Consider the following 24,173-nt stretch of genomic DNA (forward strand, 5'->3'; position numbering starts at 1 on the left):
GATATTTTTTCTAAACTTGAAAGAAAAAGAAACAAATAAAACCGAAATAACCCATTTTTACCTCGTCATCGCTCTCTGCTGCCACACATTTGTACTAGAAGCGCGCGGAAGAGAGAGCGCGTGAAAGGGGAGGGGCCTGTGTCCTCACTCTGCTCAGTCATCAAGCTGCGACGCGACGTCAAGGGCACGCGAGGAGGCCGATCCTCGTTCTGAGTCGGGATTGGTGGGAACTAATCCAGGGCTCAGATTACTTCGCTGCATTCCAGGCAGAAACAAATATTTGCGCTGTAATCTAAACCGCATGGATAAGGCTAGTTAGCTCCACGTTACTTGCCCGAAGTCTCGGAACAGCTAACAGGTCAATCCCGTGGCGTTGTTCTTCTGCCATTCACGTTTACGCGACACAGTCACTCATAAGAGCCGAAGCGACAATTTATATATAAACCTCCTGTGCATTGCACTTCACGTTAATGTGATTATTCAGCCGGCACCACTTTGTAGGTCCAGGCAAACTGCGTAAAGAGTACAGGTAGGTGATGACGTGTGCCGAAACTCGAGCTGCAGTGAAACACTTGTTGCTTATAAACTGCAGGATGTCAACCAAGGGCTGTTTCTCAAGAACTCTGAGGTTTTGAGGCACATTTCTGTTTGCCTAAATGCTTGGTGTTATTCTAACAGTGGTTAATCTATATTGGTTTCAAACTAAATAACAAAAAGTCCATCTTAACGGAAAGGTTTACAGTATTTTTCATAAGTGTCAGCCAGACTGGGGTGAGTTCAAGCTGTCATATGTGGTTTATAAATAGGCTATATTTAGGTTTCATTAAATCGATTTGTGTTGCTTAAAATAGCCTAATTAGTAATTATTTGTTTGGTAATAACACATTTTAAATGCATTTATGTTGCATATATCTGAAAATAGAAGTCTTCCAAAAGCAGATTCACATTTAAATAGCTTTTATAGTGTGAAAAAGTCTGCAAACCTACATTTCAGGTCAGTTTACTGGTTTCATGTGATCATATGACATATGCAACTCTTTAAACTTAAGTTAAAGGATAACTAACATTTAAGTTAAACTTAAAGAGTGACAGCACATTTCCAGCATGTACAGAAATTGTGCATTAGTTTTTGCTGGTTTTGTGATAAGCAAAAAAAAAAGTGAATACACACACACACACACATACATACATATATATTATTTAGGACATTTATTGTGTTATTCCTAAGTTTTAAGTTTAGTCCTCATGAATAAAACAGCTGTCATTGCCACTATTATTGTACTATTAAAATATTCTGTATTTAAAATAATCCTATCCGTTTCATCCAAGACTTACAAATTGCAGATATTAAGTTTCATTAATTAATTTATGCATTTATTTTCAGTTTGAACGTCATTTAAACATTATGAAAAGCGATATAAAAATAAACCTTGACTTGAGCTTGGTTCAAATGCAATCCTCTCCTTTGCAAACCATAGACTGTGTTTCTAGGCTCATTTTTACGTTTGCACTTCTGTTACTGTCAACATTTCTCAAGTGTGGTTTTTCTCAGATGTGTGTAGTAGTTGTAACCTGTGTGTTTTGGAAACTGGTCCAGTCATGCTGCGTCTCGTGAGGAGCCAGGGCAGGGGGTTTAGGGTCTGCATGTGCTGTCAGCGGAGGTCTCAGCATCTCCATCATCACCAGAAGAATCCTAAGAGCGTCATAGCCATCCGGCGCGAGGATGTCAACGTGTGGGAGAGACGTGCGCCCCTGGCACCACGACACGTCAGGGAGATGACAGCGGCTGGACACAAGGTGCTCGTGCAACCCTCCAACAGACGGGCCATCCATGACAGAGTGAGTCGCTGTTAAAACACATAGACTGTTAAAACACATTATTTTTTTGTGTTATTTGTGTTTATTTGTTCTGTTGTATTTGAGCTGTTGCTTTTAATTTGTTTATTTGTTCTTATTTTATTTGTGAAGACTCACTTGTCTTCAGTAAAGTTTGAACTTTATGTTAGTTAGGCTTGTAGTTTTTGCTGTGGAATAGAAATTGGAGAATTGTGAAATTTCACTGGTATCTAAAATTTTGGTGGCTGATTTATTAGAATAGAATGTTACATGGGTCAAAACAACAACAACTTTTATTTATTTATTTATTTATTATATTTTAATAGGGAAAATATTGGCAGGGCAAGTAAAGCAGCAACCTGTTGAGCAGCAAATCATCATATTACAATGATTTCTGAAGGATCATGTGACACTGAAGATTGGAGTAATGATGCTGAAAATTCAGCTTTGCATCACAGGAATAAATTACATTTTAAAATATATTCAAATGGAAACAGATTTTTTCAATTCTAATAATTTTTCACAGTATTACTGTTTTTACTGTATTTCTGATAATAAATAAACACATCCTTGGTGAGCATAAAAAAGATCTTTCAAAAATAATAAAAATTGTACTGACCCAAAAACGTTTGAACAGTAGTGTGTATATATAGAGATTATCTGTATATATATATTTACATTTATATTTTAGCTCTTCATTGTAGTTGTGAATATATAAATCATATTTTATTTTTAATTGTCAGTGTCACAAATTATAAATAAAAAATAGTAAATTGAAATGTAATAAATAATGACAAGGATGTTGCTGCAACTATCCCCATTCTACTATGATAAATTTCTATTTTTGTTCCCCTCACTTTTAAGGGCCCTTAATGTTTCCTTTCCCACTTGATATTTATGATATTTAAATGAATGAAATTCTTATCCGATTGAGTAGAATCAAGACTGTTTCTGTTCTCAGTACTATGAAAAAGCAGGAGCTGTTATCCAGGAGGACATCTCAGAGGCGTCTCTCATCATCGGTGTGAAAAGACCCGCGGAGGAAAAGGTGTACCCCCGGAAGACCTATGCCTTCTTCTCTCACACAATTAAAGCACAAGAGGCAAACATGGGGCTCCTAGACGACCTTCTTAAAAAGGTGAAAGTCTCTTTGTAGAATGAAAATGGTCAAGGACAGTGTTTACACTGAAAGCCAACTGCAATACTCTCTCAGGCGTCATACGTATTTGGAAATGTTTATTCAGGAGAAGCAGATTTCACAAGATACTCATGTCATCATATACCCCTTCCTTTTTAGGAAGTTCGACTCATTGATTATGAAAAAATGGTGGACGCCAATGGTTTCAGAATTGTAGCGTTTGGACAGTGGGCTGGAGTTGCTGGTATGGGACTTTTTGACTCACAACATGATGTACAACCTAAGTCAACCTAAGAGTTAAAGGGATAGTTCACCCAAAACTTTTAATTCTGAGATCATTTACTCACATTTATTTTGTTCCAAACTCGCCTCAATGACCTTCACTTAAAAAACACTAAATGAGACATTTAGCAGAATGTCCAAGCTGCTATTTTCCAATGAAAGTGGATGGAGATCAAGGACAGCTATATATTTAAAAAAAAATTGGTGAACCACACTACCGTTCAAAAGTCTGGAGTGTTTTTTAAAGAAATTATTACTTTTATTTAGCAAAAATGTATTAAATTGTTCAAAAGTAACAGTAAAGTCAGTGTTACAAAAGATTTCCATTTCAGTAAATGCTGTTATTTTGAACTTACTATTTATCAAAGAATCTTAAAAAAGAATCACAGTTTCCTCAAAAATATTAATAAGCACAACTGTTTTCAACATTGATAATAATAATAATTGTTTCTTGAGCAGCAAATCATCATATTAAAATGATTTCTGAAGGATCATGTGACATTGAAGACTGGAGTAATGATGCTGAAAATTCAGCTTTGCATCACAGAAATGAATTACATTTTAAAATATATTCAAATAGAAAACCTTAATTTGTATTAATATTTCACAATATTACTGTTTTACTGCATTTTTGATCAAACAAAAGCAGCCTTGGTGAGCATAAAAAACAAATAAAAATCGTAGCAAACACAAACTTTTGAATAGTGGTGTAAATCTTTAAAGGGTTTCCCTGCTGTATGTTGTCCCTGCCTAAGATGATGTCTGTGTTTTTTACAGGAATGATTAATATTTTACACGGTCTGGGTCTGCGTTTTCTTGCCCTTGGACACCACACCCCATTAATGGTATTCGTTTTTGAATTGCACTTCTATTTTAATGTCTATGCTTGGCTTGACACATACACTGTTATATGTGGTACTTGATTATTTAGTAGCCTATTTAGTTCAGTTTCATCGTTTAAAACTACAATTGTTGGATATATGATATGTTTTAATATTCATCACTTGACAGCACATTGGTATGGCGCACAACTACAGAAACGTCAGCCAGGCAATCCAGGCAGTGAGGGATTGTGGGTATGAAATATCCTTAGGTCTGATGCCCAGGTCCATTGGTCCTCTCACATTTGTGTTCACTGGCACCGGCAATGTGTCTAAGGTAAGTATTATTAAAGACAACCTATTATGTTTTTTACATTGTCAACTTTCTTTAGTGTGTAATATTGCTGTTTAGGCATGAAAAAGTCTGCAAAGTTACAAAGCATAAAGTCACTCCAAAGGCCAAGGGAGTTATTCTCTATATCAGTGCGCATTGTTTCTGAACTCCCTGAAACACCTCGATTGTAGTCCCGAGTTTTCGGGCGAGGCCTGGTTGAGTTCCATTAGTCGTGTTGAAACTTGCAGTTATGGTAAGGGTTGTGACATTTCCAAAACACACTTGAAGCAGTTAACCAATCACAACACACTGGTCCAGCCGACCAATCAGAGCACACTGTGCTTTTCAGAAGGAGAGGCTTCATAGAGACGCAAACTAAACAGAGCGTTACTGACAGACTGGGAAGAGAGGTGCTGCAACAATGTAAAATATGTATAAAATAATGTGTTTTTAGAACATTCAAGCATAAAAGCCTATTCTAGTAGACCCCAAAAACAAAATCAAGTCTTTGTGTAAGGCTGTGTTTTTGCTCTCAAAAACATGATATGCAGGATAGAATGAAAAAAAGTCTTTAGTCTTAAAATGTCTTTAAATGTCTTAAAATATATATTTTTTTTAAGTTTAATTTTTTAACTTCAGTACTGTGTTTTTAGAACGCTGTGTTATGAAAGTGAGACGCACTAAACGCCTCAAGCACATCCATCTAACCCATGTTTACATAGAAAAACAGTGGAGAAGCAGTGCAGTGGAAGGCAAAAATGTGTTACTGTTATAAAAATAAAGATGCTTCCTTTCCAGGGCGCCCAAGACATTTTCAACGAGCTACCCTGTGAGTTCGTGGAACCTCATGAATTGAAAGAAGTCTCTGAGAGTGGAGGTATATCTACTGTTTCCTAGTAATTTTCTGTTACACATAAAAGGAATTGTATTTTCATGTGAGGTGTTTGCAGTAATTGGCACTTTGCTGTGTTTGCAAATTGTCTCATGCTAATCCTCTTTGCAGACATGTCTAAAGTGTACGCCACAGTGATCAGCAGACATCACCACCTGATGAGGAAGAGCGATGGACTCTACGACCCCCTGGAGTATGAATACCATCCTGAGCTTTACACATCGCACTTCAGGAAGACTGTGAGTACACACAAGAAATGTACAAGGCAGCCAATTGGTTCACCTGTGGCTACGTCTTAAGGTGCGGTCACATTTACCATCATTCAGCGAATTTTCGTGGGCAGAATACAGTAATTTTAATAGGAATACACACTATTGGGAATTTTGTGTGAGGGAGTATTTTGCAAAGTGGTCACAATGATTCGCCACATTGAGTAACTTCTGACTGAGCTGTGCTTCATACAACACTACACTATTGACAATAGAAAATTTTTGCTCACTAAATTTTGCTGAAATTTCGCTAATGTGACCACACCTTTATTGGCTACAGTGTTTGAAAAGTAAATGTGACTGAAATGCATTAGAAAAGTATTGTGTTTGCTCAGGTGGCCCCTTACACAACCTGTCTAATAAACGGCATATACTGGGACCCTCACACACCCAGACTCCTGCGGCGACTGGACGCCCAGCGGCTGATCAGACCCGTTATACCTGCATCATCGTCACCTGATCACGGCTGCCCTGCACTTCCCCACAAGTGAGCCTCTAATATTATTGTCGGTCTCCAAAATGACAAAAAATCACCATAAAGTATCATGAAGAAGCAGGCACATCTGATCATCTGTGAATTTCAGGTTAATGGCCATTTGCGACATCTCTGCGGACACGGGCGGCTCCATTGAGTTCATGACAGAGTGTACCACTATTGAGAAACCCTTCTGCATGTATGATGCCAACCAGCATATTGACCATGACAGGTGTGGCGCTTCAACCTCTTACTGAACTAACCCCTAACAATGAATATTAAACTTTTTTTTTTTTTGTCTTGAGGAAAAGAAGTCAAGCAAAAAGTCCCATAGACTTTCAATGAAAGACAGACCTGAGTCATATCCAGAGACTAGAATGTCATAGAGATTTGGGTGACCAAATTTGTCAGAGACAACCATTTTTTAAGGGCAAGCTTGAGGAATTATTTTGTAAGATGGACCCAGAAAACCTAGTGCATTGAAGGAATCTTTTCTAAGTTGAATTTTAGAAAATGTTTGTATTTACTAAATAGTATTTATTATCGGAGTGTCTATTTACACCAAGTGCAAATAGCGCACCTTGTTGGCAGAGGCTATATACACTAACTCCGCCCACCAGTGTCTGATTGAGCCGGACAAAGTGACAAAAGAAACCTGTTTCATGACTGGAGCAGTGGTGTGGAGAGTAAGGGCCTGATTTACTAACAGCTTGCACCAGCGCAAACACTCTTTTGGCGTTAAACTAGAGTCAGCATTTTCTAAAGTCATGCTGTGAAATATTAGCGCTGAAATGGCGTGGACAGGGTTATTTTTGCGGCTGACTTTATTGCATTTGCATTTGTAGGAATTTCCCTTTCAGAAGCAAGATTTATGGGAGGAGAGTATTTAAATTAATCATGCAAGGTGATTTACTAAGGTTTGCGCTCGTCAATTTACTGGTGTTTGCGCCATTATTTAACGCGCAAAAAAAGCATGTCTTAAGCCAGATGCTAATTTGCCCTGCTCTTGGTAGATTGCGTTGGTCATTATGGAAATGATCCGGCTGTGTCTGTGTTCATTAATTTGCGCGTAGTTAGTCGATCAAGCGCAGAACTTTCCACTCCCAGTGGTGATTTTGTGGAATTGCGCTCACTGTAATTTTCCCTGTTTAGTAAATTTAGCCCCAAGGCGGGTGGCGTTAGCTTTTGACGCAACTGACCCGTTTTATAATATGCTACAAAACACTAACTGCCACTATTTGCACTAAGTATAAATAGCATCTAACAACAATTTACACTTAGTGCAAAGAACATACTGTTTAAATTTAGTGTAAATAGCTTCTGCCTTATATTATATTGTTGAATGTTGAATTCGTATCTGCCATGTAAAAGCCTGAGAAGTTGATATGGCAATAAATTTAAAGACAATAAACCAGGGGTGTGTTTCCCGAAAGCATTGTTAGCCAACTATGGTCGCAAACTCCGTTGTTACCAACATAGTTGAATGATTTGGCGTTTCCCAAAACCATAGTTCCACCTAACATTCGCAAACAGCATCGCAAACTTGTGTGGTTGGAACTACAGCCCTCGAGCTGTGGTTCGAAGCATAGTTTCTTGTTAAAATGACATGTGGACTTGCATAGATCTTGCTCTTGGGCACAGTAAGCAAGCTACCATTCAGTACATTCTGTTGGTTTGATCCCATTTAAATGTATATGTCGTTGTTTGGGAAATGCTCCCCATCATAGGCTACGTTCAGACTGCAGGCAAATGTGACCCAACAAGTCAAATTTTTGCTCATATGTGACTCAGATCTATTTTTCTCATGACAGTGTGAACCGCACAAACCACATGGAATCTGATCTGTGTGGTTTCAACTGCGATTTGGGCCACTTTCATATGGTCCTAAATCCGAGACAGGTCAGATGTTTTGCAATCCAACCTCAGTCTTAAGTCAAATAGAAATTCATGCGACTTTTACGTCACTTTTACGACTTTTTATGTTTTTAGATCAACATTCATCACAATTCTGCGCTCATTGGAGTCAAAGATTTTACATACCTGAAGTTATCAAGGTAGTCAGTGAAGGACCGTGATGTGTCAGAGCTCATAAGTATTACAGTGACAGCTCTATAAACAAGCAAAATATGAGGGCTCGTATCATAAATGTTTCAAAACTCTGCTCTTTTTTTTTTGCATCCTTGCCTTTGCTTTTTATATTGCCTGCGCACAAATGTCCTTCCGTATGACAGCGTGCTGTGACATCTGTTCATCGTTCTTTTATTCATGTGGATCAGTCCTGTTCGCACTAGAAACTGATATTGGCCACATTTAAAACAACAATGTGAACAGCTACTGTATACAAAAAAATTAGATCAGAGCAATAAATCGGAATTGAGCATTAATGCTCGCAGTGTGAACGTAGCCTTAGAGATTTGGATGTGGGCCATTTATCAACCACCTCAATCAACACCTGGATATGCACTAACATCGACAGCATAGCAACACCCTGGCAACACTCTAGCATCACATGCTCATTATCAAATCTACTTTTTGAACCTCCTCTGATTTGCGTGTATCTCTGTGCAGCGTTGAAGGTAACGGCATTCTCATGTGCTCCATCGATAATCTTCCCGCCCAGCTGCCTATTGAGGCGACTGAGTATTTTGGTGACCGACTGTTCCCTTACGTCTGGGAGATGGTAAGATATGACACAGGGTGGTGAGTAAGTACCCAACAGCTTTGCTCTGGAGAGGATTGCTTTGAACATGTGCCGGTCTGGTTCTGATTGAGAGACTTTAGCATTTTTGTTGAAGATATAATGTGAATATTTGATCAGATTTGTGATGGTAGCCTTTGTCCCACAGCTCCCATCAGACGCCACCAGACCGCTAGAGGAAGAGGATTTCTCTCCACAAGTCAGAGATGTAAGTGTATTAAGAGGGTGTTTTTACAGCTTTTCCTTTTTCCCCCCCTCTAAATTGCTTTTGAACCGCGGAGCAATGCTTCGTCTGAGTTGTGTTCGTGCGCAGAAGGCAGACTCAAAAACGTGTGGAAAAACTTGAATCAGAGCTAAACGGGCAGCATTTCAGCTGGAGTCCATCCATACATCCATTGATTTTCAGTATGGAACTAAAGCTGGGAAATCTGAAATACAAATTTCTGATGAATTCGAGGTAAAGGGTGCATCTTAGATCAGTATGGAGATTTTAAGTTCATAGCAGAATTGAAAAAAAAGTTTTTTCCACGCATACACTATCGTTCAGAAGTTTGGGGTCTGTAAGATATATTTTAATGTTTTTGAAAATAACTCTGTTATGCTCATCAAGGCTGCATTTATTTTATGAGAAACACAGTAAAAACAGTAATATTGTGAAATATTATTGCAGTTTAAAATAACTGTTTTCTATTTGAATATATTTTAAACTAATTTATTCCTGTGATGTAAAGCTGAATTTTCAGCATCATTACTCCAGTCTTCAGTGTCACATGATCCTTCAGAAATCATTGTAATATGATGATTTGCTGCTCAAGAAACATTAATATCAATGTTGAAAGCAGTTATTATCAACTTACTGCATCCTTGCTGAATAAAAGTATTAATTTGAGTGAAGTATTGAATACCCCAAACTTTTGAATATTCAGAGACCTCAAGAAAATAAGTCAGAGAAATGCATTTAATTACCAGTTCAAACTCAGTTGAACTGAATGTGAATGTAAACTATTCTGAATTCATTTATGAATGGTGCATAACCTCGGTATTAAATGATTGCTGTATTCATGTGCCATGGTATTTTCAAAGTACTTCAAAATATACCATGATACACATCCAAATGCACTACCCTGGTACTTTGTTGTTAGCTTCTTTAGTTTGTTTGCTAGTAGAATTATATGCATTGTTTTTCTCATTCTAGGCTGTAATTACGTCCAACGGGAAGTTGACGCCTAAGTTCGAATACATTCAGAAACTTCGAGAAAGGAAGTAAGGAACGCTTTTTCTTTCCTTGAAGTGAATTCAATATGTCTTGTGGTATTACTGTAGCTCTGAAAGTGTTTTTAGTCTGCATTGTCCGATTGGACAGTGGACGTGATGAGTCTGATAAGATTCAGAAGTACGGTACTGATGCATTGCTCTGGATAATGTGCTTACACGCTGAGGATGGTGGTCTCATTCAGAAGATTTCTCCAAAGGTTGAAAGACAGGTGAAAACATTGCCGTAATCCAGATCTCAACAGCCTGTAGCCATTATAGAGGAGAATGCTTTCAGTTACGCCTGAATGTAGACTTTTATATGCAAAAGATATGCACATTAACCCCTAGGGCTGATATACAACCCTATTCCCATAGAAAATGTCTAAAACTACACACTGTAGACATGTTAGTGTTGAGTTGGAAGGAGGACACTTTTGGAATTACAAAAACTTCATTGGAATTACACTGGTGGTCAATTAAGATTTTGTAATGTTTTTGAAATAAGTCTCTTATGCTCACCAAAGCTGCTTTTATTTGAACGAAAATACAGTAAAACAGTAATATTGTGAAATATTTTTACATTTTAAAATGGCTGTTTTCTCTCTTTATATATTTTAAATTTAAATTTATTTCTGTGACGCAAAGCTGAATTTTCAGCATCGTTACTCCAGTCTTCAGTGTCACATGATCCTTCAGAAATCATTCTAATATGATGATCTGATACTCAAGAAACATTATTATTATTATTATTATTATCAATGTTGAAAACAGTTGTGCTGCTTAATGTTTTTGTGGAAACTATTATACAGTAACTCTTATAAACTCTTTACCATTTAAAAGTTTGGGGTAAGATCTTATTTGAAAAATATAAATTTCATTCATTACTTTCATTCAACAAGGACACATTTAAATGGTTCTAGTGACAGTAAAGACATTTATAATGTTACGAAATATTTGTATTTCAAATTAATGCTGTTATTTTCAACTTTGTTTATAAAGAATCCTGAAAAAAATTCAGTTTCCACAAAAATACTGTTTTCAGTATTGTGAAAAAGAACTATTATTGATAATTGTGCATCAATTATAATTGATTATAATTGAACAATAAATCAGCATTTTAGAATGATCATGTGACAGTACTGATACTGAAAATTCAGCTTTTTGTATTTTAAAATGTAGCAGTTATTTTAAAATGTAATAATATTTCACAATATTACCTTTTTTGCTGTATTTTTGATCAAATAAATTCAGCCTTGGTGAGCCTTCTATCAAAAACATTAAAAAACGTAATTATTCCCAACTTTTGCCCACCAGTGTACATTTGCAGACATTCTATTGCAATAAAAGTTACACTTTCTTTTAAGGTGACGTAGTTACATTGCACTTACTCAAATAAGTACTGAGTAATATTAAATAACCACATGTATTACTATAGAGTTAGGGTTAGTTACTTGTAGTTATGCATAATTTACTGTTATTACTATAGTAAGTACATGTAGTAACGTGTAACTACGGTCACCTTAAAATAGTGTTACCAAACACTTTTGTGAAAGTGACACATGTTGGTGCTTTTGGATGATCATGTAAATGTTTCTATAATATCTGAGACTGTTTTTTTATAGTACAAACCCACTGAAACGGGAGTTTCACCAAACCTGTTTAGCTCATTTTTTGTCAGGCTAATGAGTTTTCCCATGCTGACTTTGAAACATTAAACCTCAGTAGTTTCCCACACGTACAGAAGACGAGTTGCTGACCGTGTTTGTTTTGTCCAGACACAGGGTTCGGCTCCTGTGCCTCGCTCTGCACTGCTATAGCACCTTGCTTGGCTAGAGCACACGTCACGTTCTCTCATGGGTACATGATCTTATTCTCTCACCGCAGCCACAGTCTCTCCCACTCACTATTGTTCTTGGAATTTTTCGCATGCCAGAAAAAGAAATCAATGCATCAGTTCTTTTTAAGTTTCTTAAGTTCAATTATTCTCCAAGGTAAGCTTCACTTTTCACGAGCCAAATATCTTTTCATGCTTGTTAATTGATTAGGCTATATCTAGTTTTTGAATCCTTTTCATTAAATGGAATAACACGATCCCTTTTCAAGGCATAATGAAAGCTTCCTGTGCCTCCCGCAGTCAACATGTCTTTCTCGAAACACTCTGATAGAGCTCTTTTATGCCACTCCGGTCTCATTCAAGGGTGAAGAACCAGGCGACAAAACGTTAGACTGAATTAGCTAGTCTGTATCCAGTGTGGTGTATACTTAATGAAGCCGCCCACAAGCCATCATTGACCTCCATTTAATCAATGGAAAGCTTTAAAGGCCCACCATTTGACTTGTTTTGATTTAGTTCTTGTCCTGAAACCTTCTAAGAGAGCCTTTGCCTCGTATCTAAGAATATCTGAGTGTACTGTGTTAAAATCTGAGATACTTCGTACAATATAGACAAAATTATTGCTTATTATTGTTTAATTTGTTTTAAATGGATTATTTTTTAAATGTTATAAGTATTCAAAAAAATGCAAAAGAAATTCAAAAAAATAAATAAAAAAATAATATATATATATATATATATATATATATATATATATATATATATATACATTTTTTAAAATGTTATTAAATTTGTGTTGTAAAAATAATTTATAATCTTCATTTATTATTTTTAATGTTTTTTATTTTATTTTATCATTATAAAAATAACATTTAGAATTATTATTTTTTTACTACAAAATTATTTAGTGTTATAAAAATATTGTATTCGTTATTATTAATTAAAATGTTTTATTTTAATGTTATAACATTTTACTGTTATAAAAAGTATTTATAATTATTTATTTTTCATTGTAAATGTTCATGCATTTTAGTATTATTATAAAATAAATATAAACAGTGCATAAACCACCATAAACTACGTATTTTCCCATTGCGCTTTTTTTAAACATCTTGTGCCTCTGGTTGCAATCTTAGGTTTAAAAAGACGTCTTGAAATCACTGTGATCTGTTATAAACCTAGTTATTTGGCAAGTCTGTATTTCAACTAATTACAGTATGCAGACTAATTAGTTATCGAGATGTTTAAGCAACGCACAGATTTTGAAAATATGTAGTTTATTTGACCAACTTTTTTTTTAAATGGTTAATGCTCAACACCCTTTAACTGTGGTGCGAATAACTGTTAGGCCATGACAAACCTTCCTATTTGAAATGTTTTATTATGAACTAATGCACCTTATTATATGATCTTTGTAAAAGTAGCGCTAAATAGTTGTAAAACCGAGATCTAAAACACATATTTAGCGGTTATGAATGTCTAGTTTAATGGTATTTTGAGAAAGGCATGCAGGTGGTGGGGGGTTAAGTGTTACATATTTGCTCATGTGCCGCATCAGATCCAATTAGGCTGAGCGACGGGGTGCTTGGATCACATGTGTCTCCCAGGGGACTCGCGGAGCAAAACGTTGATTTGCTTTGATTATATTCTGACTGGAGAACTGGCCGATCTAGAAGTACAGTAGATATGTGCGTTTTCCTCTGTTTTTTGTTTGTTTTTAATACACTCTCCCTGCTCCTGAAGTGCCATTTGATGATTTGTATGTGTTTGTGGTGGGATATTCTTGTGCTAAAATGAAAAATGAACCATTGGTGTGTTTTAAATTTTCTTGATTTCATCTCCTGGACAATCCTACAATATCGTCTGTGTCCTTTTGTGGGTTTTGCATCCCTTTCAATCGGTTTAACATCACTATCCAGCAAGATATATTTTTGTGATTTCACAGATTGCTTGGCCAGTGAGAAGGTGTGTGTGTGTATGTGTGTGTGCGCATTTGTGTGTGTGTGTGTGTAGTAATGGCTGTACCATCTGGCAAACAGGGAATCGGAGCAAATCCTAAAGAAGGGAGGGATGAAGCGGGTGCTGTTGCTGGGCGCAGGCTATGTGTCTGGGCCAGTTATCGAGTATCTCACCAGGGACGCTGGCACTCAGGTCACAGTGGGTATGTTCCCGTCGCAAAAAATCCATCTGGAATGCTGTTTTACTGCAGTGTAGAAATTACTATCGCAGTCCTTAAATCTCCTGTGATCTTCGCATTGCAGCTTCAAATCTGTTGCATCAGGCTGAGGACATGGCAGCCAAGTACCCCAACACCATCCCCGTGATGCTGGACATCACCAGCCAGGAAGGACACCTCGAGTCTCTGATCAAAGACCACGACATCGTCATCAGGCATAACCAGAAACTTCATTCACTTTATGATGCATTGACATGAGAAATTCTACTGTAATGTACACTTTAAAAGGCCAACAATTCACATTTATTTGTTGTTTTTGGTGTCTAGCATGCTGCCATACTCATTTCATCCACAAGTAGCCAAGCACTGCATTAAAATGAAGGTGAACATGGTGACCGCCAGTTACTTGAGCCCCGACATGAAGGAGCTTCAGAAGAGGTAGAAAATTTATTTATTTTAGAGATAACCAAAAAAAATGAAAATTCTGTCATCGTTCTTTATCTGTGCAGTCATTTGTTTTTGTTTTAAAATTGAAAGTAGAAAAAAAAAGTATTCAGCCTGATTTTTTCTATGTTCAGTGGTAGAAAATGAATAAACAGCTTGAATATTCGCTTTCTGTTGATTGGTCAACTAAAGATCAAACCATGGCGTCATCAGTTGTTCCTCAGTTTCAGAATAATAGTCCTCCTATTGGAAGCCTCCTAAAAAGGCGTCTTTTATTATTTATATATATATATATATATATATATATATATATATATATATATATAATATATATATATATGACGGCATTATTTCATATAAACTGCTTAAAGGTGAGGATCTTTCTTGCAGAACAGTTGTATCATCCAAAAATGTTTAACTTTATAATCCCCCAAAAAATATAAAAATGAATAAAAAATTAAAAACATGCTCATCATAGAAGATGTATTTTAAATAAATTAGATATGACAAAAAAAACAATTGTGTCAAGTCAACAAAACCACTGTAAAAGAGTCAGTAAGTTAAGAAACAGATTTGTGAGTGAATCATTCAGATTTTGTCAAATGGATCAATTGATTCATTGAAAAAAAAAATATATATTTATATATTAAAATTTAAAATTATATTTTGGTACTTTATATTTTGGTACATTAAAAGCCCTTTGAAAGTATCTTTTTGGATTTTTTAACTACCTCTGGTTGAGTTCATTAATATATGCATGAGGCTTCACCATGATTGGCTGTTGTTTCCCAAGTGCCGAAGATGCTGGCATCACCATCGTCAATGAGATGGGTCTGGACCCTGGCATTGATCACATGTTGGCCATGGAGTGCATCGACCAGGCCAAGGCAGACGGTTGCACTGTAGGTATTGCATGCATGCACTCATGTTTGTTTACCAGTTGGATGTGTTGATGGGTATTTGCAATAGAGTGACATACTGTTGCACCATTGGTGCGCTCATCACCACGTCTGGAAGACATATTGACAGACCTCAGCTATCATTCACAGCTTTTTGAATGTTCATTTTCACTTAACGGTCGAGTATGGTCTCCTCTGTGAACATTTGGTCAAGTCACATGGTGTTCTTGTAGTTACTCCAAATTTAAATCACTGTTTCTTGACAGGTGGAGTCTTACAGCTCTTTTTGTGGTGGTCTTCCTGCTCCAGAGTGCTCAGACAACCCACTGCGTTATAAGTTTAGCTGGAGTCCGTACGGTGTCCTGCTCAACACCATCAGTCCGGCCATCTATCTAAAAGACAACCAGGTGATGCAGGCTCACTTTAAAATCTCCTCTGTAATTCTGTAGAAATCACCTGGAAGCTTTCAAAAATGCGATAAAAAACATTTAGAACACCAAAGGCAAGCATGTAAAAATCTAGTTGACAAAACTGTCCATCCTTCGCTGCTCAGGTTGTCAGTGTCCCTCCTGGCGGTGCTCTCCTGGATGTCACAAAGCCCATGGACTTCATGCCCGGTTTCAACCTGGAAGGCTTTCCCAATCGAGACAGCACCAAGTACGCCCAGCCGTATGGGATTGAGTCCACACACACGTTGATCAGAGGAACTCTGCGCTTCAAGGTATTCATTCTGATCAGTTGTACAGATCATTGTAGCCTGTTTTCCAGTGCCAACATGTTATGCATGTATGTGTCTGCAGGGCTTCTCCTCTGCCATGAGTGGCTTTGTGAAACTGGGACTCATCAACACTGAGCCGTGTCCACTGTTGGGCCACACGGCTTCTCCTCTCTCATGGGTATGGATTTATTGACTTTTTTTCCCCCCTTTATTTTCATAAAATGTATTTTCTTTAATAAATATATGTTAATACATGATGGAAAGAAAAATACAAGACTTGTTGAGTTTTATAACTAGGGCCCTGAACACTTAAACAGCGTTCATTTGACTAGTAGTCCTACACGCAGCCACATATTGTCAGTCATTCTTTTAATATCATTGTGTCTGGTACACAGAAAGAGCTTCTCTGTAAGCTGATTGGCTCGTCCACAACTCTGAGCAGCAGTGCCTTTGAGGACGCTGTTTATGAGCGGATCGGCAGGGACGACTTCAGAATGCAGAGCCTCAGAAGGTGGGTAGAAGAATTCAGCCTTCCGTTACAATGCCTACTGCTGTCTATCAGGGGAGCTTTAGAGCTTATTAAAAAGATCAACGAATTAATAAAACATATGATTGATTATTATTAATGCGTGATTTTATTAAGGAAGTTAAGTAACAAATAAAGCTTCATTTAAATAAAGCATTCAAACAGTGAAACATAGCGCCAGCTACGCCAGATTCATGGGCTCGAATCATACAGAATGATTAGGGTTAAGTATTTAAGGAAACTCTTAACCCCAAGGATTAATCCAGTGGTTAACAACATAGCAACCACCTAGCAACCACCTAACACAGAATGCAGTAAACGCCATTTAAAACACCCCAGCAACCGCATAGCAACACCATAACAACCACCTAGCAACCACCTAACACAGAATGCAGTAAAAGCCCCTTAAAACACTCCAGCAGACCGCATAGCAACACCATAACAACCACCTAACACAGAATGTAGTAAAAGCCACTTAAAACACCCCAGCAACTGCATAGCAATACCATAGCAACCACCCAGCAACTGCCTAACACAGAATGTAGTAAAAGCCACTTAAAACATCCCAGCAACCGCATAACAACGCCATAACAACCACCTAACACAGAATGCTGTAAAAGCCACTTAAAACATCCCAGCAACCGCATAGCAACACCATAACAACCACCTAACACAGAATGCTGTAAAAGCCACTTAAAACATCCCAGCAACCGCATAGCAACGCCATAACAACCACCTAACACAGAATGCTGTAAAAGCCACTTAAAACATCCCAGCAACCGCATAGCAACGCCATAACAACCACCTAACACAGAATGCTGTAAAAGCCACTTAAAACATCCCAGCAACCGCATAACAACATCATAATAACCACCTAACACAGAATGCTGTAAAAGCCACTTAAAACATCCCAGCAACCGCATAGCAACGCCATAACAACCACCTAACACAGAATGCTGTAAAAGCCACTTAAAACATCCCAGCAACCGCATAGCAACGCCATAACAACCACCTAACACATAATGTAGTAAAAGCCACTTAAAACACCCCAGCAACTGCATAGCAATACCATAGCAACCACCCAGCAACTGCCTAACACAGAATGTAGTAAAAGCCACTTAAAACATCCCAGCAACCGCATAACAACGCCATAACAACCACCTAACACAGAATGCTGTAAAAGCCACTTAAAACATCCCAGCAACCGCATAGCAACACCATAACAACCACCTAACACAGAATGCTGTAAAAGCCACTTAAAACATCCCAGCAACCGCATAGCAACGCCATAACAACCACCTAACACAGAATGCTGTAAAAGCCACTTAAAACATCCCAGCAACCGCATAGCAACGCCATAACAACCACCTAACACAGAATGCTGTAAAAGCCACTTAAAACATCCCAGCAACCGCATAACAACATCATAACAACCACCTAACACAGAATGCTGTAAAAGCCACTTAAAACATCCCAGCAACCGCATAGCAACGCCATAACAACCACCTAACACAGAATGCTGTAAAAGCCACTTAAAACATCCCAGCAACCGCATAGCAACGCCATAACAACCACCTAACACATAATGTAGTAAAAGCCACTTAAAACACCCCAGCAACTGCATAGCAATACCATAGCAACCACCCAGCAACCGCCTAACACAGAATGCAGTAAAAGCCACTTAAAGCACCCCAGCAACCACCTTTCAACCTCACAACACCTCTTAGAACACCTCAGCAACCTTATAACAATGGAATGCTAACACCACACATGCATCAGCACATAAAATATTGCATACATATTTTTAGCCACTATAATAAAATGTTTAAATTATAAATGATGTCTTTATAATGTCTAAAATCTCTAATAAAGTATGTTTGTAAATGTAAATGATAGTCATTCAGCATAGAGATGACTGACTGGTTGAATCCCATCAGGCTCGGGATGCTCAGTGAAGAGCCGGTTCCTCACGCTGACACCATCTTAGCCGCGCTTGCTAAGCACCTGGAGGCCAAACTCTCCTTCGGTAAAGACCCAGCTGCTCTTTCTTTTCCACATTCATGTCATGAGTGTCAGAGAGCTTTGAAGATTTATGATATGTTTATGAAGGTCATTCCTTGCGATCCGTGATGAGGAGAAATGTCTTCAGTTGCACATAAATGAGCATTGTTTTCGTATCATTCTGTCTCGTGCAGCTAAAGGCGAGCGCGATATGATCATCATGAGGAACGATGTTGGAATCAGACACCCAACGGGCGAGCTGGAGACCAAACACATCAGTCTGGTGGTTTATGGGGATCCCAATGGATACTCTGCCATGGCCAAAACCGTGGGCTACCCTGCAGCCATCGCAGCCCACATGGTGCTCAACGGTCAGTGTTTGCTAGTTACTAAACCCAACTGCTATATGCTCATTTAACTGAACATTTAGTAAAAAGGCTCATTTAACTGCACATTTTGCATTTCATTTATGGTTGCACCAATATTGAAAGAAGGGCAATACAGAATATTTATTTTTAGAATCTGATAACCAATACATTGCCCAATATTATATATCAGTCTTAGTGCTATCAATCATAAATCGATGAATCGACTAATTTTCAATCTTAAATATACCCATTTTACTTAGCGGAAAGATAGCAGTAACATTATATCACTGATATGTCATGTCAGGAGTTTGAATTCTGTTCATAATTGTCACTATTTTTAAAAATATTTCCAGGATGGAATTTCCAGTAATTGCCAGTGGCCGTTCTTATAAAGTCACTTTGATTCAGAGGTGTAAAGAGTACCTGAAAATTTAAATAAAACTACAGCTACCTTACAGCGAAAATGACTCCATTACAAGTTGTAAGTCACCAATAACAAAATAACTGGAGTAAAAGTCTTAAAGGGGACTTATCATGCCAAATGCACTTTTTTAGCCCTTAAATGCATTTTGTTGTATATTTGGAGTGTTTAGAAGTACAGAAAATATGAAATTATTCTCTTCAGGTGCTTCGTTGATATCTTTATATTCTGTTTTGGTCATATTTTTCAACCTGTTCCGATTTTTCTGTTATCTATGACGTTTTTTGAACTATTACGTCACAGTATTTGCAGCGGAACTGCCAAATAAGGACATTGACTTCCGGCCCAACACTTCGAGCAATCCGCCATTTTTATTTCTCGCTGCAATTTTGTAGTCCAAGCTAAAGGATGCAGAAGTTACGAGAGGGTAAGTTAAAATGTTCGGTTGTTGGATGTAGTAACCCACACGCTTCATTACACCGTTTAATGTAGATGAACTGCCGCGCTTGTTACAGGACGCATGTTTAACTGAAAGAACGAGCAGAGAGAGACCCGGTCGCGCGCTCACTCTCTCTCTCTTCAGAGCCAGGCGAAAGTGTAAACAAGACTTCACCGTCTCCAAACTAGACGCTGTCTTGCTCTCTCTCCCTCGCACATACAGTGAGGAAAATAATTATTTGAACACCCTGCTATTTTGCAAGTTCTCCCACTTGGAAATCATGGAGGGGTCTGAAATTGTCATCGTAGGTGCATGTCCACTGTGAGAGACATAATCTAAAAAAAAAAATCCAGAAATCACAATATATGATTTTTTAACTATTTATTTGTATGATACAGCTGCAAATAAGTATTTGAACACCTGTCTATCAGCTAGAATTCTGACCCTCAAAGACCTGTTAGTCTGCCTTTAAAATGTCCACCTCCACTCCATTTATTATCCTAAATTATATGCACCTGTTTGAGGTCGTTAGCTGCATAAAGACACCTGTCCACCCCATACAATCAGTAAGAATCCAACTACTAACATGGCCAAGACCAAAGAGCTGTCCAAAGACACTAGAGACAAAATTGTACGCCTCCACAAGGCTGGAAAGGGCTACGGGGAAATTTCCAAGCAGCTTGGTGAAAAAAGGTTCCCTGTTGGAGCAATCATTAGAAAATGGAAGAAGCTAAACATGACTGTCAATCTCCCTCGGACTGGGGCTCCATGCAAGATCTCACCTCGTGGGGTCTCAATGATCCTAAGAAAGGTGAGAAATCAGCCCAGAACTACACGGGAGGAGCTGGTCAATGACCTGAAAAGAGCTGGGACCACCGTTTCCAAGGTTACTGTTGGTAATACACTAAGACGTCATGGTTTGAAATCATGCATGGCACGGAAGGTTCCCCTGCTTAAACCAGCACATGTCAAGGCCCGTCTTAAGTTTGCCAATGACCATTTGGATGATCCAGAGGAGTCATGGGAGAAAGTCATGTGGTCAGATGAGACCAAAATAGAACTTTTTGGTCATAATTCCACTAAACGTGTTTGGAGGAAGAAGAATGATGAGTACCATCCCAAGAACACCATCCCTACTGTGAAGCATGGGGGTGGTAGCATCATGCTTTGGGGTGTTTTTCTGCACATGGGACAGGGTGACTGCACTGTATTAAGGAGAGGGTGACCGGGGCCATGTATGGCGAGATTTTGGGGAACAACTTCCTTCCCTCAGTTAGAGCATTGAAGATGGGTCGAGGCTGGGTCTTCCAACATGACAATGACCCGAAGCACACAGCCAGGATAACCAAGGAGTGGCTCTGTAAGAAGCATATCAAGGTTCTGGCGTGGCCTAGCCAGTCTCCAGACCTAAACCCAATAGAGAATCTTTGGAGGGAGCTCAAACTCCGTGTTTCTCAGCGACAGCCCAGAAACCTGACTGATCTAGAGAAGATCTGTGTGGAGGAGTGGGCCAAAATCCCTCCTGCAGTGTGTGCAAACCTGGTGAAAAACTACAGGAAACGTTTGACCTCTGTAATTGCAAACAAAGGCTACTGTACCAAATATTAACATTGATTTTCTCAGGTGTTCAAATACTTATTTGCAGCTGTATAATACAAATAAATAGTTAAAAAATCATACATTGTGATTTCTGGATTTTTTTTTTTTTTGATTATGTCTCTCACAGTGGACATGCACCTACGATGACAATTTCAGACCCCTCCATGATTTCTTAGTGGGAGAACTTGCAAAATAGCAGGGTGTTCAAATACTTATTTTCCTCACTGTATTAATCAAAATAAATCGACACGGTGGTAAAAGGTCGGAAGACCAAAGTTTCATGTGTAAATACAGTAACACACCATTGCGATACATCCAAATGAAGACGTTGTTCTACAGGTTCGTCGTCTTCATTTTCATCTCGCTCCGGCTCCGACTCTGGCTCGATCATGTAAGGCTGGCTGGACAAGTCTTCCGTTGTTGACATTTTGTTAATAACGTGTGAATAAAAAGTTTCTGTGCCGCTAGATAATCGTATCTCTGCTATCAAACTACAAAAATGGCCGAACGGGGTGGAGTTGAACCGAGTGTGGGCGGGGTATGAAGTGTCTCAATTGTATTTAAAGAGACCGCACCAAAACGAGTTGCTCTCAGACGCACATCAGAAAAGGGGTAGAAAAGGGGCCTGTGGAGCTATAAATAATGAGGAATTCAGACCCAAGCATTGCAGTTCCGCTTTATATAGACTACAAATGTATGATTTATATGTAAAAAGGAACAATTTAAAAGCATGATATGTCTCCTTTAGAGTGTCTGATTTTAACAGTATTTAAGTATTTTACTTGCACTGAACGTAACTTTCAAATATGCACTTGTCCTCAACACCTAAGAGACGTGCCAGTGAAAAACAAGAAACAGTTGATTTGTGAGAAGAGCAATCATGATTGTTTTCCTAAAATCAAAATAAATCAAGGTCAACCACAACAGCCTCTTAAACGTCTACAAACACTCAAGTCTTAGTTAAGCTCAAGTGCTCAAAAAGGGCATAAGTAAACCAATATCCTTCAAAAAGGTCTTTTCAATATAATGGATAAATAAAATAATGTTAAGTAAAATGAAATGGTCAAAGCCTGCTTGCATGCTGGTTTCGGCCTCATCTCATATGTGACCCTGGACCACAAAACCAGTCACATGGGTCAATTCTTTGAAATTGGGATTTATACATCATCTGAAAGCTGATAAATAAGCTTTCCATTGATGTATGGTTTGTTAGGATAGAACAATATTTGGCCGAGATACAACTATTTGAAAATGGTGTCGTTTGTACGCAGAAAAATCAGAGGAAAAACGTTTTAAGCATATCGTTGTCGTGTAAACGCACAAAAGCTTCTCCTGAAACGGAGCAGTTCCCGCTTTGTCAGGACATCTGTTGTTTGTGGATCACAACTTGTATGTCGTCTTATTTGTAGTTGCGTTTTTTATTAACTGTTCCGATTAAAAATTTTATGTAGATTCTACGATGTTAACAAAGGCAAAGCTCTACCTCCGCTAGCCAACATTAGAGTTGATATAGTGTTTACTGTAGCTTTTGTAAGGCGATTCACCGCTCCTTAGGAAAATTAACCATAGTTTTGTGATCGATTACTGTTTGTATTACCATAGATTCCCACAAATATCATGATTTAAATGGTGTGTAACATCATATATAAAATGTATTAAAAAATGTAAAAATAAAAACCATACCACTCTGAAACATCCTGTGAAATCCGTGCTTGCAAAGTCCGTTATGCACGATCCTCTTGTTAGTTAACATTCTTAAGTCTGAATCAGGCTTGAATTGGTTAGAAACAATCCTTAATATGTAATATGTACATTTTACAAAGTAGCCAAAAAGATACTTTAAGTACAGTAAATAATTACATTTAGTCAAATACTTTACACTACTGCTTTGATTTACTGTGAATGTGTGCCGTCTGACTGCAGGCGAGCTGACGACTAAAGGACTCGTGGTGCCGATGACGAAGAACATCTACAGTCCGGTGCTGAAGAGACTGCAGGACGAGGGTCTCCGGTGCATCACTAAGAGCACTGTATCAGAGTAACCTCACACACACACACTAGCATCTCATTCTCTCTCTGTGCCACACGTCTGTAATGAAACCGCTAGCAGTCGATTGTTTCCGAAACATCCATTACCGCACATGTTCCACAATGAACGGTTCCAGATCATTAACTACGGTTAGTACCTTTGTTTTCAAACTTTCTGAAAGTAGATTTTGAGAATCTGGTTGAAAATAAGTGTTCGTTTTATTAGTGTTGGCATTAATCAGGAGCGTTACACTATAAATAAACTCCCACAAACCACGTTTGACACGGAACCGCACAGTTTCCACTTTCTGCCATTGATAATGAACTTTATACACTGTCAGTATTTTCCTACTCTTGTACTCAAAGGGTTTAATCATCTGCCTCAATCAAGTTCAACACAAGCAGTAGTGTCATATTTATGCTTAACATGATGTCATGTTGAATACTACTGATTCAATTACCCATTTTCTGTAAGGCTTTGCTATCAGGTTGCCAAAATAATATTTCTTGTATGTGAGACATGGCACTGTAGTGATTTCTTTTAAATATTTTTTTTTAATCTGTTTTCTTTTAAATATTTTAAATATATAAGATATTGATGTAAACCTTCATTTGGGTTATGTGACGTAAAAATCAGTTCTACGCCATTTTAACCATAGCATGTCCAAAGAGTTGTTTTAAAACTAGCATTTGTCCAATAAAAGGTTTGCGTTTTCTTGCA

The 24,173-nt window shown here is 38.0% G+C and overlaps 1 protein-coding gene across 1 annotated transcript; it reads left to right on the plus strand.

Moving 5' to 3' along the window:
• The first annotated feature begins 216 nt into the window (after positions 1-216).
• On the plus strand, positions 217-24,173 carry aass (aminoadipate-semialdehyde synthase). Its single transcript, XM_084094995.1, has 24 exons — positions 217-529; positions 1,598-1,839; positions 2,798-2,974; positions 3,134-3,218; positions 4,034-4,101; positions 4,268-4,414; positions 5,210-5,288; positions 5,415-5,542; positions 5,908-6,059; positions 6,157-6,279; positions 8,616-8,727; positions 8,894-8,953; positions 9,941-10,008; positions 13,873-13,994; positions 14,095-14,224; positions 14,337-14,447; positions 15,247-15,355; positions 15,619-15,759; positions 15,906-16,073; positions 16,153-16,248; positions 16,466-16,581; positions 18,534-18,622; positions 18,792-18,968; positions 23,348-24,173. Exons 2-24 carry the CDS (start codon positions 1,600-1,602, stop codon positions 23,464-23,466), a joined length of 2,817 nt encoding a protein of 938 aa, XP_083951121.1. The 5' UTR covers positions 217-529; positions 1,598-1,599; the 3' UTR covers positions 23,467-24,173.

Source organism: Abramis brama, assembly GCF_963993115.1.
Source record: "Abramis brama genome assembly, chromosome: 20".
NCBI lineage: Eukaryota > Metazoa > Chordata > Actinopteri > Cypriniformes > Leuciscidae > Abramis > Abramis brama.